Raw genomic sequence first — 15,020 nt, 5'->3', positions numbered from 1 at the left:
TAGAAAAACCCTGGAGGTACTCCCTTTTAAGGGAGATATTCTGTTTGGGGAGGATTTAAATAAAATTGTGGCTGACTTGGCTACTGCCAAAACTGCCTGTCTGCCAAGTACTGCTCCTTCTGTTTTGAAGGCTAAAGGTACTTCCTTTTGCCCCTTTCGTCCTTCAGGTAAAGCAAAAGGTCAGGCGTACAACAAGCAGGCCTGCACTTCCAAACCTGGTAAGCCTAAGCCCAAAAGAGCATGGGCGGCCCGTCAGCCAGCTTCCAAGACAGATAAGCCTGCCGCATGACGGCGCGAGCCTCCCTCTGGGGGATCCCAGAGTGGGGGGCCGGCTTCTAGGGTATACCCAGGAATGGTTGATGACCACTTCAGATGCCTGGGTACGGGAAGTCGTCACTCGAGGTTACGCCAAAGTCTTCAAAAACCGACCCCCTCACCGATTTTGCCAGACAGATGTCCCGTTGGACAAGACAAGGGCAAACACTCTACATTCGGTGCTACAGACCCTCCTGGATACAGGAGTCGTAGTACAGGTGCCTCTTACGCAGAGGGGCCGGGGGTACTATTCTCCGCTGTTTCTAGTCCCGAAACCGAATGGGTCCTCCCGGCCCATTCTCAACCTCAAAGCATTGAACAGGTTTGTGAAGGTTTCCAAGTTCCGAATGGAAACCCTTCGCTCTATAGTTCTGGCCTTGGAACCTGGGGACTTCATGGTCTCCCTGGATATACAGGATGCTTACCTGCATATTCCTATAGCAGTGTCTCATCAACAATACCTGAGATTTGCGATTGGCAACTGCCTTTACCAGTTTCGGGCGTTACCTTTTGGTTTAACAACGGCTCCGCGAGTCTTTACAAAAGTCATGGCGGTGTGATGACGGTGGTACTCCGCCGTCAAGGCGTCAGGATACTGCCGTATTTGGACGACTTGATAATCCTGGCAAATTCCCCAGAACGTCTTACGTCATCTAGATGTGACGGTCCGGTTTCTGCAAGCCCATGGGTGGCTCATCAACCTAAAGAAGTCATCCCTGATCCCTGCTCAGAGCATGGTGCATCTGGGAGCACTATTGGACACTCACAACCAGCGGTTGTTCCTGTCTCAGGAGAAAGTCCTGAAGCTTCAGGACAGGATTCGTTGCTTCCTATCTCGTCCGCAAGTGTCGATACATTCGGCGATGCAGGTGCCTGGGCCTCATGGTGTCAGCATTCGACATGGTGGAGTATGCTCAATTTCACTCTCGCCCTCTCCAGAGGCTGATTCTAGCCAAATGGGATGGCCTGCCTCACCAGATCAGGTCTCAAATTATCTCATTGACTCCGGAGGTCCATCTGTTGCTGCTCTGGTGGCTCCGGGACCAACAACTGTGCAGGGGCCGTCCGTTCTGGATATCAGACTGGGTCCTGTTGACGACAGATGCCAGTCTAAGAGGTTGGGGCGCGGTGCTGGAGCAACACTCCCTTCAGGGGTGGTGGACCAAGGAGGAGTCCCTCCTCTCGATCAATATTCTGGAGTTGCGGGCGGTCTTCAAAGCCTTGAACCTAGCTCAGCATTTAATTCAGAACCGTCCTGTTCAAGTACAGTCGGACAACGCCACCACAGTGGCTTACATAAATCATCAAGGCGGCACTCGAAGCAGACTAGCAATGAGGGAAGTCTCACGGATTCCACAGTGGGCAGAACGCCATCTACCGGCCATATCGGCAATATTCATTCCGGGAGTCCTGAATTGGTTAGTGGACTTTCTCAGTTGTCAGGACGTGCATGCCGGCGAGTGGGGCCTCCATCCAGAAGTGTTTCAACTCCTAGTGGAAAGGTGGGGCCTTCCAGACGTAGATCTGATGGCGTCTCGACACAATCACAAGGTTCCGGTCTTTGGAGCAAGGATAAGGGATCCTCAAGCAGCATTCGTGGATGCGCTGGCGGTACCGTGGACATTTCGGCTGCCATACGTGTTCCCTCCGGTGTCACTCCTGCCCAGGGTAATTCGGAAGTTCAAGCAAGAAAAAATTCTGCTTCTCATAGCTCCAGCGTGGCCCAGACGGCACTGGTTCTCAGACCTGCAAGGCCTATCGTCAGAGCGTCCAATTCTACTTCCACAACGCTCAGACCTCCTCGTTCAGGGCCCCCGTGTCTACCAGGACCTAGCCTGGCTGTCTTTGACGGCGTGGCTCTTGAAGCGTCCATCTTAAGTGCTAACGGGTTTTCTGAGGCGGTCATTCAAACTATGTTGCGGGCCTGGAAACCGGCTTCGGCTTGGATTTACTATAGGGTCTGGCATTCTTACTTTGTTTGGTGCGCATCTAACGATCATGACGCTTCCAAGTTTAGTATAGCCAAATTGTTGGCTTTTCTGCAGCAGGGCCTGGACTTAGGCCTGCGCCTGGCCTCCCAAAAGGTTCAAATATCTGTCTTGTCGGTGTGGTTTCTGAGAAAAATTGCGACCTTACCTGATGTGCATACCTTTACTCAGGGCGTGTTGCGTATCCAACCTCCCTATGTCCCGCCTGTGGCTCCTTGAGACTTGTCGTTGGTTTTGGAGGCGTTACAAGAGTCTCCGTTTGAACCTCTTGGTTCAGCTGACCTTAAGTGGCTTTCCCTTAAGGTGGTGTTTCTGCTGGCTATTGCTTCAGCTAGAAGAGTGTCTGATTTGGGTGCCTTGTCCTGTAGTTCCCCATATCTGATATTTCACCGTGACCGGGCGGTTCTTAGGACTCGTCCCGGCTATCTGCCTAAGGTGGTTTACTCGTTCCACCTTAATCAAGAGATTGTAGTTCCGGCACTTGTTTCTCCTGAGCTGTCTCCCAAAGAGCGGTCTTTGGATGTGGTACGGACTCTCCGTGTCTACGTGAAGAGAACTGCTCCTATTAGGAAATCTGATTCTCTTTTTGTTGTGTTTGGGTTTCACAAACGGGGCTGGCCTGCTCACAAGCAAACTCTGGCCAGATGGATTAGATTGGTGATTGCGTATGCTTATGTGAAGGCTGGTCTCTCTGCTCCTGATCACATTAAGGCCCATTCTACTCGGTCTGTTGGACCTTCTTGGGCAGCCCAACGTGGTGCGACCCTTGAACAATTGTGCAAGGCGGCTACGTGGTCCTCTGTGGACACGTTCTTAAGGTTCTGTGCCTTCGATACTGCCGCTTCCCAGGATGCTTCCTTTGGACGCCGGGTTCTTGTGCCCGCTACAGTGCGTCCCCTCCCATAAGGAACTGCTTTAGGACATCCCCATTGTCCATTCCTTGTGTAGCCCAGTGTACCCCGCAGCAGAAAACGAGTTTTATGGTAAGAACTTACCCTTGTTAAAACTCTTTCTGTGAGGTACACTGGGCTCCACAAGGCGCCCACCCTGACGCACTTAGCTTCTTTGGGTTGGTATGGCATTAGCCGCTGACACTTCTCCTGTCGTGAGAGTGTGGTGTATGTGGCTACTAACCGTTGTCGTCTCTCTTCCTGCTACTGCATTGGGCTGGTTAACTAAAAACGGAGCTCCTGTGCTGGGAGGCGGGGTGATATAGGAGGCGGCGCTATGCATTCTTGGAATAGTCAAATCTTTGAGCCTGTTGGTGCCTTGGATCAAGATCCTACTCTACACCCCATTGTCCATTCCTTGTGGAGCCCAGTGTACCTCGCAGAAAGAGTTTTAACAAAGGTAAGCTCTTACCATAAAACGCGTTTTTTTTCTGTCTTTGTCTTAAGTGCTGTTCTGTTAATGTAGCAAAATACAGAATGTATAGGGTTCTGCTGGCTCAAGTATCTCTCTGATTCATTTGTTTATCAGGGCGCTGAAGACTATGGGAGTTATTCAGAGATGGATGCAGATCATTGCATCCGCAGTAATATCTGCAGCCATCTCCTTACATGCTGGGGGCCGCCCAGCACAGGGCATGCAGCCACCCTGAAAAATGCTCCCAACATGCCCCCATTTTGGTTGCCACGCCTGCGAAATGCCGCCCCCCCGCCTCTGTCAAAAACCTTGCGCCCGCAGCTTCCATTTCTGAATCGCCCCCTATGTTGAAATCTCTGATTAGGTGGAGCGATTGTGGTCTGAGTTTCCCTTGTGTTTTATACTTAGGGTTTGTCTTCAGTGACTCGGAACCTACAGCGTTGGAGCAGTTTGAGGGCGGCCCCTGTGCTGTGATTGCACCTGTACAGGTAGGATCTAAACTACTTCCAGGAGTGCTTTTAGGGTCACATTGACTTGTTTACATGTTTAGAATGAAAACAAAATACATGGAAAAGCAGAATCTGGTAAGTTACTAAATGGAAGAAAAAAGATAAAATAAACTAGACCATACGATGGGGTACCTCTTATACACTGATAGACAAACCTAACATGCTAATATAGCCTCTTCAAAGCATTCATAAACATCCACCTCATATAACAAAGGACAGAACGCTCATATGGTTATGTCATCTCTGTATATATACATGTATAGTAAAAGCCACCTGGTAACTGGATTTTGAAGCCATGGATCCTGGATCTTACTGAACGTGGACAGTTCTTCAAGCCTACCAAGGACTCTGTGAGGTGGAAACCGACGCACACCGAAATGCTTTATCTCGTATAAAGCTCATTGCAGTACAGTAGTGTACTTTGTGTGGGCACTAATATACATATTGCTGTGTTAAGATTTTAGTGCAGAATGGAGCCATGTGTCATACGTTTAACATATGATGCAGATCTTTCCATTGGCAACCACGGATTGTGACAGGGAAAGGAGGGGTGCACAGCACTCTGCCTGGTAATCATCTATTCCAGTGATGAGGACCCTTTGGCACTCCAGCTGTTGTTGAACTACACATCCCAGCATGCCATGCTACAATTTTGCTATTTGGCCATGCTAAAACTGTAGCAGGGCATGCTGGGATGTGTAGTTCAACAGCTGGAGTGCCAAAGGTTCCCCATCACTGATTGTATTCCCTTCCCCAGCGTAAACCTATTCGCTCCACACCTACTCCTGGCACCCTGTGGAGGGTCATGCAAAGCACCTGTCTGAAGGCAACTATGGCGAGAAGTGTAACAGTGTACTGCTCTGTCCTCTATTATTGCATTGATATGTGGACCCTTATGTAGATAGCATCTCAGAGGTGTATGGGGAGGAGATGTCGCAGAGGGCTTTCATGGTGAAGTAGAGTAGCTTTAAGGGTATCCTGAAGGATGTGAAGTGGAGACAGAGGACAAATAATCTTTGGCATTGGTAACGGGATAGATGGGTAAGTGGAAGTCCAGCTTGCAGAAGATTGTAGTAGACCAGCTGTGAGAGATATCTGTAATATCTACAGTGAAGGAATGGAGTATTCTTCCAATGATACAAAATAGGAGACAACATCATGGTGTAAGGGGCAGGATATGTGGCCTAAACAGAGTTCTGGTTTACACCAGGCAGTGGGCATGGTGAACTAGGGAAAGTGGGATGTCCATTGTGGTGGAGACCAAGTGGCTGTTGGTGACACTGGGAAGACAGACGATGATCTGTTACAGTACATGAGCTTCAGTTACAGTTGGGACAACATAGTCCTGGTCTTTTTCTGAATATTGGTTACCTCTTTCTCACCAACACTTTGCCAGGAACCCTCTCCCCTTTCTCACGATCTTTCACCTTTCTAAAGACTGTCATGTCATTAAATTTAATCACTACAACATTGCGTCCAATCAGATCAATTCCCCTTACACTATCAACACAGAGACCGTTGTACAGGCGGCTGAAAGTTGTGGTAAGCCCCAATGTCATAGGAAGGATCCTGGTGAAAATTTGATAGGCGAGTGAATATGTCTTTGTGATATTACGGATGGCTTCAAATTGATAAGAATTTAAATTGATTAATTTGCCGCTTTATTTTAACTGTCTAACATCCCTGTATTCATCCACAGCAGCCATATCAGCCTTTTATTTACACATTCCTTTTCCTGTAGATCTTATAGAGGCTAGAGAAACATTATTTCCCTGGGGTTCTATTTCGACTTCCCATCGCCTGTGTCACCTTCAGAGCTGATAATGAGAAGCACCGGTGTGTGGCTGAATAGCAATGGTCTACAGGGAAACCTGTCTAGTTTAGGAACAGATCCTGGCAGTCTGCAACGGGATTGCTGTAGTTTTTTCATTTGGAAATTTTAGTACAGGTTGAGTATCCCTTATCCAAAATGCTTGGGACCAGAAGTATTTTGGATATCGGATTTTTCCGTATTTTGGAATAATTGCATACCATAATACGATATCATGGCGATGGGACCCAAGTCTAAGAACAGAATTCATTAATGTTTCATATATACTTTATACACACAGCCTGAAGGTCATTTACTACAATATTTGGAATAATTTTGTGTATTAAACAAAGTGTGTGTACATTTTTCACTATCTCACTCTCACTCAAAAAATTCCGTATTTCGGAATATTTGGATATGGGATACTCAACCTGTAATACAATCTTACACATTTGTGCAGAGTAAATAATAAAAAGTTGTTGTTAACCAATCAGATGCTCGGTTTCAAATATTTAAATTATGCTGCACTCTTCGTTGTTCTCAGTTTTAATACATTTCTCCCAGTATATAGGCCCTACCTTTTTAAACATTTTTGGTGAGTTGTTTGTGTCAAAAATTGTGTTTATAATCTGAATCTGCAATAATTTTTCATAAGTGAGAAATAAGAGTAATGATTTGTACCTGTAAATGCTTTTAATATGTATTGCAGGCTTTTTTGCTAAAGAATCAACTATTTACTACTGACCAGTCCAACTGGAGGAATTGCCGAGGTAAAGCCTTTTATTATCTAGGAAGTAAGGTTTTGGCTTTCTATAAAATGGGGAAGTTGCCCCTAGCAATCGGTTAGCTTCTACCTAACATTTTCTTGGATGTACTTGATACGATCTATGCAACCTCTAAGCTGAGTGGTTAATATGGACAGCTTTTTCATTTGCCCAATGCGCCACTGTTCAGAAGGTATGATACATCTCCCCCTTAGGGTATATTTACTAAAATTTAGTTTTTTTGGTGGAGATGTTGCCTATAGCAACCAATCAGATTCTACTTATTTAACTAGAACCTTCTAGAACACAGGTTCTCAAACTCGGTCCTCAGGACCCCACACTGCATGTTTTGCAGGTCTCATAGAATCACAAGTGAAATAATTAGCTCCAACTGTGGACCTTTTGAAAATGTATTAGTGAGTAATTAATACAGCTGTGCACCTACTGGTTTACCTGCAAAACATGCACTGTGTGGGGTCCTGAGGACAGAGTTTGAGAACCTGTGTTCTAGAACACGGGTTCTCAAACGCGGTCCTCAAGGCACCCCGGTCCAGGTTTTATGTATACCATGGCTCAGCACAGATGGTTAAATCACATTGACTGAGCTTCTAATTAAGTCGCCTGTAGCCAAGCATGGATAGACTTAAAACGTGGACCGTTGGGGTGACTTGAGGACCGCGTTTGGGAGCCTCTGTTCTAGAAGATAATAGCTAAAATCTGATTGGTTGCTATGGGCAACATCTCCACTTCTAAAAACCTGCATTTTAGCAAATATACCCCTTAGTCCTAATGTTAAAAAGCAGAATAAAAAGTTATTATGGTAGGCCTGTAGCTTCTCAGTGGAGGTAGCTATTTTGAAAGGTGTGTGTGTGTGTGTGTGTGTGTAAGTGGCTTGGTTGGCTGCCCTCTTGTTAATATTGTTTCAGCTCACAAAATGGCTGCCTCCACCGTTTTTTGTTAGGAGCTATTGGCACTTTCATTTCTATTGCATGAACCTTTATCTCTTTTGTTTCTGCAAAACCCACTGTCAAAATATTGAATTATGTTTTCTATAGAAGATGTTATAAATAGAGGTTATCAAGTGGGCGCAAAGGACCTACATAAAGACGTCCTCAGGATAGTAAATGTTCCAAAAGTGCCACAATCTGTGTTCTTAGGTCCCCAGTCCACCGTATATTCAGTCAAGTGGTAATTTTCTTTATCTCAATGAAAAAAAAAAAAAGATCATGGTGCAGATTAAATTGAAAGGGACAACACGTTTTATTTAACACAGGACACTCACAATTTACACAAAAAGAAAAGCATGTAACCAATCAAATGGAATAGGTGGGGGTGTAGGCTTCTATCATCATCACGTTACCCTCCTAGACTGGCATTTGGGACACCACTGGCGGTTCCGGATAGCACACCAGTTTAGAGTAGCTTTGAAGTCAGAAGTCAAACAGCATCCACGATCAACAGAAAACGCCACCAGCTTAACGCGTTTCGGACAGTACCTGTCCTTCCTCAGAAGCTTGGTGGCAAATGGGCACTTACACAAATATATATCCTTCACACAATTAGATAATGGAGTCCATGTGTGGGGCATTCTCCTGCCACACAACAACGCCGGACGGCCGTTCGTGGCCGGAAGTCACGTGACCGGGACCGGAAGTGATCATGCGTTCCAGCATCAATACCGGAAGTTCATCATGTGTTCCATGCTGTAAAACGATGGATTGGACGCGGAAACTTCCGCATTTAAGTCAAACAAGAATCCTCCTGATCCATAAAGATAAATCCATGTCCATACAATATTACATAGACGAAACAAACAAACAGAACAATGTATGTCAGATGGTATTCTCATAAATATAGAAGGTAAAACTTAATCTAATTATGTGAAGGATATATATTTGTGTAAGTGCCCATTTGCCACCAAGCTTCTGAGGAAGGACAGGTACTGTCCGAAACGCGTTAAGCTGGTGGCGTTTTCTGTTGATCGTGGATGCTGTTTGACTTCTGACTTCAAAGCTACTCTAAACTGGTGTGCTATCCGGAACCGCCAGTGGTGTCCCAAATGCCATTCTGGGAGGGTAACGTGATGATGAAAGCCTACACCCCCACCTATTCCATTTGATTGGTTACATGCTTTTCTTTTTGTGTAAATTGTGAGTGTCCTGTGTTAAATAAAACGTGTTGTCCCTTTCAATTTGATCTGCACCATGATCTATTTTTTTTTTCATTGAGATAAAGAAAATTACCACTTGACTGAATATACGGTGGACTGGGGACCTAAGAACACAGATTGTGGCACTTTTGGAACATTTACTATCCTGAGGACGTCTTTATGTAGGTCCTTTGCGCCCACTTGATAACCTCTATTTATAACATTGTTTCTCTTGGACTTTTGTGAGGATTCCTGTGTTTTTTCAAGTAGGCTGCATTGGTCCAGGCAGCGCATTTGTTCAATATACTTTTTTCATTATATAGAAGATGAGCAGAAAGAAGTCTTGTGTCAAACGCTGAGTAACATTCTGGAAATAGCCGCCACAAATGGTGCCAGCTCTTATTGCTTGGCAGTCTGGCAGAAAGGGAAAACCGCTGTGGAGACTGAAAGGGAACTTCCTGCAGAGACCAGCCAAGAAGGCGAGCAGCCCAGTAAGATTCCACTTCTAAAAGCACTTTCTCCTTGCTGTTATTTCTCCATTAGTAAATTGTACACCTCACATCTTTAGCACATTCTCCCTCATGGTCTAAAAGTAGGATGTGTAGTCTGCTCAAACACAAATCAGACGTTACTTTTAGTGTCCATTCCATATAAGCAGCTGCGTCTGCTGTGGAGTACCAAACTGTGACGCATAGGAGATTGTCGTTGGATTAGTCCTGTAGCGGAGTTCTGTTTTATGTTTTGTTTTTAATTTCTGTCAAGTAATATTAATCTGAATATTATTTTGTCCTCCCCAGATTTTACAAGAAAGAGTTACTCCTATGTGTAGTCCTCTGTTGTTACGCGTGATTTTGCGTAGTGTTGTTTTTTTCTGTTATTAAGCAGAATACTGATGCTAAGTGGAACATACAGATGTGTCCTCATGTCCTTTTTGTGCTGTATAACGCAAGACACGTTGCAGTTTCCGGACTGTGCTTCTCTTCTTCCCCCACAAATTATTATTATTATTTTTTTTTTTTTTCCATTTTCCTCAGATTTCCATCTTTTTATATAGTTTACTAGACACTTAGGATTAGTATTTTTGCTGCAAAGGAATGGGTATAAAGTGGCAGATAACACATAATTATGCATTACGCGGGTCACATGTATTGGATATCATGTGCCTTGTGAACGTTTTTTCCTCAGTTGTGCTACGCTTCCTCCATTGTGCTACTTTTTTCCTCCGTTTTGCATCTTTGTTTGCTTACAATCTACCACAGGGGTATTCAACATACAGCACTCTAGCTGCTGTGGGACTACACATCCCAGCATGCCCTGCCACAGTTTTACTATTCGTTTCACTGCAGCTGGAGAACTGGATGTTGAATGTTGCTTGGTGTACTAGATACTTGGGATTAGTGTGTTGGTGCATCTAAATCACATAGTCTGTGGCGTACTAAGGAGTGTATTCAATACCTGTCTGATCCTTTCCAACGGAAAGGATCCGACATGTCAGTATTCAATGACGACGGGTTTGGCCCATTCCTGACAATGGCAATCTGACTTTCTTTAAAGTCAGATTGACATTGTCGGAAACGGGGCTAAAACCTGTCTGGTTTGGCCGCCCTTCCGACAGCCAACGTGGATTCCGACAATCGGCCAGCATTGAATAGGTCTAAACCCGTTGGAAGCTGCTGTCTTTCCGACAAGATGGCAGCTTCTGACAATAATTGAATCCCCTAAATGGGACTATTTGATACGATTTGAAGATGGGTGTATGTGGACATGTGGTTGGTTATATAATGGATTTTGGAAAGTGTACAGTACAATGGTTAAAATGCTCTTAAATTAAGTGGGGAATTTAATTAGCCCCAATAATTTTTCGGGCGCTTAAAATGAGACTTCTGATTTCCCCGGACTTTATTGCAATTTCTTTTATTATTTTTTTTAAATTGGGTAGGTCAATTCAAGGCCATTTTTAGTGGGTGATTAACTCATAGAATCCTTGATAACCAGATTCCGAAATATACGTTATGTAAGAACTTACCATTGATAAGGGTATTTCTCCTAAGTCCACAGGATAACAATGGGATATGATGAAGTGACAGCGGATTTGCACTAATCGGTCAAAGCTTTTCCGGCCTCCCAGCATGCAACGGGCCCGTCCATATATCCCTGCCTCCTTGCTCAGGCAAATCAGTTGTATTCCAAAGCTCAAGGCAGGATCATCATAGATGGCCCTAATCAGGCGATAAGAACACACATGCAAACCCTTCCGTACAAGAAGGAAGAGGTTAGTGAGTAAAAGGATCCTCAAATCAGGTGCGTCAGGGTGGGATCCCTGTGGATCCTGTGGACTTAGGGTAAATACCGTTATCAATGGTAAGTTCTTACCATAACGTATATTTCTCCGGCAGAGTCCACAGGATAACAATGGGATTTCCCAAAGCAATTTAGTGGTGGGGACGCTCCTGACTGGACAGGAGAATCCTTCGCTCGAATTCAGCGTGGGTATCCAAGGCATAATGTCTAATGAATGTGTTAATGGAAGACCATGTGGCTGCCTTACATATCTGTTCAGCTGAAGCACCACGTTGTGCTGCCCGTGATGGACCTACCTTACGAGTAGAGTGAGCAGATACATTAGCTGGAACAGGGAGATCAGCCTGAGAATATGCTTCTGAAATTGTTATCTGAAGCTTTCTTGCCAGTGTCTGCTTATCAGTAGTGATGAGCGGATTCGGTTTTACTCGGTTTTACTCGGTTCTCAAAACGGCATCTTATTGGCTCACGGATGTCACGTGTTTTGGATAGCCAATAAGATGCCGTTTTGAGAACCGAGTAAAACCGAACCTCGCTCATCACTACTTATCAGCAGGCAATCCTCTCTTGTGAAATCCGTAGAGAATGAAGAGAGAATCTGTCTTTCTGATGTCACTGGTACGATCCACGTAGATCCTTAATGCACGGACTACGTCCAGCGATGCATCTCCCACAGAAAGGCCTGGTACCTGGAAAGCTGGGACTACAATTTCTTCATTAAGGTGGAATTTAGACACCATCTTCGGAAGATACCCATATCTAGTTTTGAGAACTGCTTTATCTGGATAAAAAAATCAGAAATGGGGAAGGACATCATAATGCCCCTAAATCTGATACTCTTCTAGCTGACGCCATAGCCAGTAGAAAGAACTTTAGCTGTCAACCGTTTAAGATCCACTTTATTAAGTGATTCCAACGGGGCAACTTGCAGGGCTTTCAGGACTAGACTTAAGTCCCAAGGCACTGTAGGAAGAACAAAAGGAGGTTGAATGCACAGCATTCCCTGGAAAAAAGTATGCACATCCTGTAAATTGGCAATTTTTCTTTTGGAACCATACAGTCAATGCCGACACTTGCACTCTCAAGGAAGCCACCTTCAAACCTTTATCCATTCCTGCCTGAAGGAATGCTAAGACCCTGGAAATTCTGAAAGACTTAGGGTCCATTTTCCGTTCACTGCACCAATGAATATAGGTTTGCCATATTCAGTGATAAATGCGAGCGGAGGAAGGTTTCCGTGCTCTGAGCATAGTTTGAATTACCTGTTGTGAGAATCCCCTTGACTTCAGGATAGAGGTTTCAAGAGCCACGCTGTCAAAGACAGTCGATCCAGATGTCTGTGATAACAAGGACCCCCCTGCATCAGTAGATCTGGACGTTGAGGGAGCAGAAATGGAACATCCATAGACATCCTCTGCAGATCTGTGTACCAATGTCTTCTGGGCCAAGCCGGTGCTATTAGTATCACGGCACCTTTTCCTTGCTTTATCTTTCTCACCTCTATGGGTAATAGGGTGATTGGAGGAAACATATTAGCCAGATGAAAATCCCATCTCACTGACAGGGCATCCACAAAGATCGCTTTGTGATCCTTTGTTCTTGACCCGTATGTGAGCCCTTTGTTGTTCAGCCAGGACGCCATGAGATCGATCTTTGGCAACCCCCACTTGTCTACTAGAGTGTGGAAGACCTCCGGGTGTAGAGCCCATTTGCTTGCCTGAATGGCGTGTCGACTGAGAGAGTCCGCTTCCCAGCTTTAGGACTCCCGGAACGAACACTGCGGACAAGGCTGGATGATGAAGTTCTGCCCACTTTAGTATGTGACTTCTCTCCTTCATCGCTTTTTGGCTGCGAGTTCCTTCCTGATGGTTGAGGTACGCTACTGCCGTCGCATTGTCCGAGCGGATCTGGACTGGTTTTCCCCGAAGAATGTCCTTTGCCTGAATCCGTGCCATGTATAAGGCCCGAAGTTCCAATATATTTATTGGCAGGTAACTTTGTTCCTTGGTCCATCGCCTCTGAAAACACAACCTTCCTGACACTGCTCCCCAGCCCTGGAGACTGGCGTCTGTCGTCAGAATTTCCCAATCTGATATCCAAAAGGGTCTTCCCTTGTCCAGATGGGATGTCTGTAGCCACCAGGCTAATGACCTTCTTGTATCGTAAGAACCATAGTCTGTGTTTTTATCGTCTGATGCAACCCATTCCATTTGGCAAGAATCAGACGCTGCAGAGGCCTCAAGTGGAATTGTGCATACTCCACCATGTCGAATGTTGACACCATCAAACCCATCACGCACATTGCTGCGTGAATGGATACCTTTTGACTGTGTAACAAGTCCTGAATCCTTGACTGAACCTTGGATATCTTGTTCAAAGGTAAAATTACTCTCTGAAGACTTGAATCCAGTACAGCCCCCAAGTGAGTCATCCATTGTGATAGAACCAGAGGGGATTTTGCCCACTTAATGAGCCACCCGTGGTTCTGCAGACACTGCGTCTGTGCCAGGATTAAAAGATTGTCGAGGTATGGAAATATTCTTATCCCCTGCTGGCGTAGATAAGCTGCCATTACCACCATAATCTTGGTAAATACTCTGGGACCGGTGGTTAAACCCTGTCCTCGTTGTGCAGGAATAACTGGAATGACTTCTCCTGAGAGAGGCAGTTCAGAAATTGCTTCAAACAAAGCCCTGGCCTTGTCTCTACCTGAGACGGGCTGGTACAAAAAAACCGTAGAGGAGGGTGCTTCTTGAAGGCAAAAGCATAACCTAGAGATGCTGCTTCCTGCACCCAGGCATCTTTTGTAGACTGCTGCCAGATCTGTGCAAACTGAAGTCAGGTCCCCCAGGTGGAGGCCCGCATCATCAGGCTGATGGCTTATTATCTGTTTTCCCAACCGGTCTTCTGGTAGCCCAATGCTTTTTAGTCTTACCAGACTTGTTGTATTGGGGCTGCTTGCCATCACTTTTTCCTTTGGCAAGGGCCGAAAAGCCGGAACTTTAGGTTTGAAATTGTATGTGGAAGAAAACTTGACCTTCTTGGAGTCTGCTTCTGACTCCAGAATATCTGTCAATTCTTTACCAAAAAGAATATCTCCAGAAAAGGGCAAAGATTCCAAAACCTTCTTAGATTCTGAATCCGCTTTCCACGTACGTAGCCAAACTACTCTGCGAGCAGCTATTGTTGGAGCGGATTCCCTGGAGGCAATAGTACCCATATCCAATGCTGCTTCTTCCAAGAACATTGCAGCCTGTTTTTATATGAGCTATATGGGATTTTTGCTCTCTAGAAGCTATTGAAAAATCCCCCTCCAATGCATCAGCCCAGGCAGCCACTGCCTTTGCCATCCAAGCTGAAGCCATAGCTGGCCTTATGACTGCCCCAGACAGGGAAAAAATGGTTTTTAGAAAACCTTCCACTCTCCTATCCGTGACATCCTTTAATGATGTTGAAGGCAAAGGTAATGTAGATTTTCACTAATCGAATTACATGCGGATCTACTTTAGAAGCCACCTCCCTTTTTAAACAATCCCCAGCTGGAAGAGGATAATTGGAATTCCATTTCTTAGGAATTTTGAACTTATTGGGCGTAGCCCAAGCCTCTTCCATAATTTCCGTCGGCTGATCTGACCCTGGAAACTCAGTCTTAACTGTTTTAGGACGTTTAAACACAGGTGCCTTGGTTTTTAACACAGGCTCTCTGCTGAATCCTCTAAGGATCGAATGGCTTTCATTGCTTTAATTAACTCTGCTATACCCACTGAGCTGAGACCTTCCTCCTCCTCCTCGTATGCTGAAGTAGAATTTATTGAGCTT

At 45.2% G+C, this 15,020-nt stretch overlaps 1 protein-coding gene across 3 annotated transcripts in view; it reads left to right on the top strand.

The window, feature by feature from the left end:
- Positions 1-15,020, top strand: part of MINDY3 (MINDY lysine 48 deubiquitinase 3) — a 265,183-nt gene that overhangs the window by 14,438 nt on the left and 235,725 nt on the right. For 2 of the 3 annotated variants that reach the window (XM_063921466.1, XM_063921467.1), the window contains exons 3-5: positions 4,077-4,156; positions 6,697-6,757; positions 9,224-9,391. In XM_063921466.1, the coding sequence (XP_063777536.1) occupies positions 4,077-4,156; positions 6,697-6,757; positions 9,224-9,391 (309 nt within the window). The remainder of the gene's footprint in view (positions 1-4,076; positions 4,157-6,696; positions 6,758-9,223; positions 9,392-15,020) is intronic. The other variant, XM_063921468.1, reaches the window with a different exon arrangement.

This window comes from Pseudophryne corroboree, chromosome 5 (genome assembly GCF_028390025.1).
Source record: "Pseudophryne corroboree isolate aPseCor3 chromosome 5, aPseCor3.hap2, whole genome shotgun sequence".
In the NCBI taxonomy this organism is placed as follows: domain Eukaryota; kingdom Metazoa; phylum Chordata; class Amphibia; order Anura; family Myobatrachidae; genus Pseudophryne; species Pseudophryne corroboree.
This window is presented reverse-complemented; position numbering and strand designations above follow the sequence as displayed.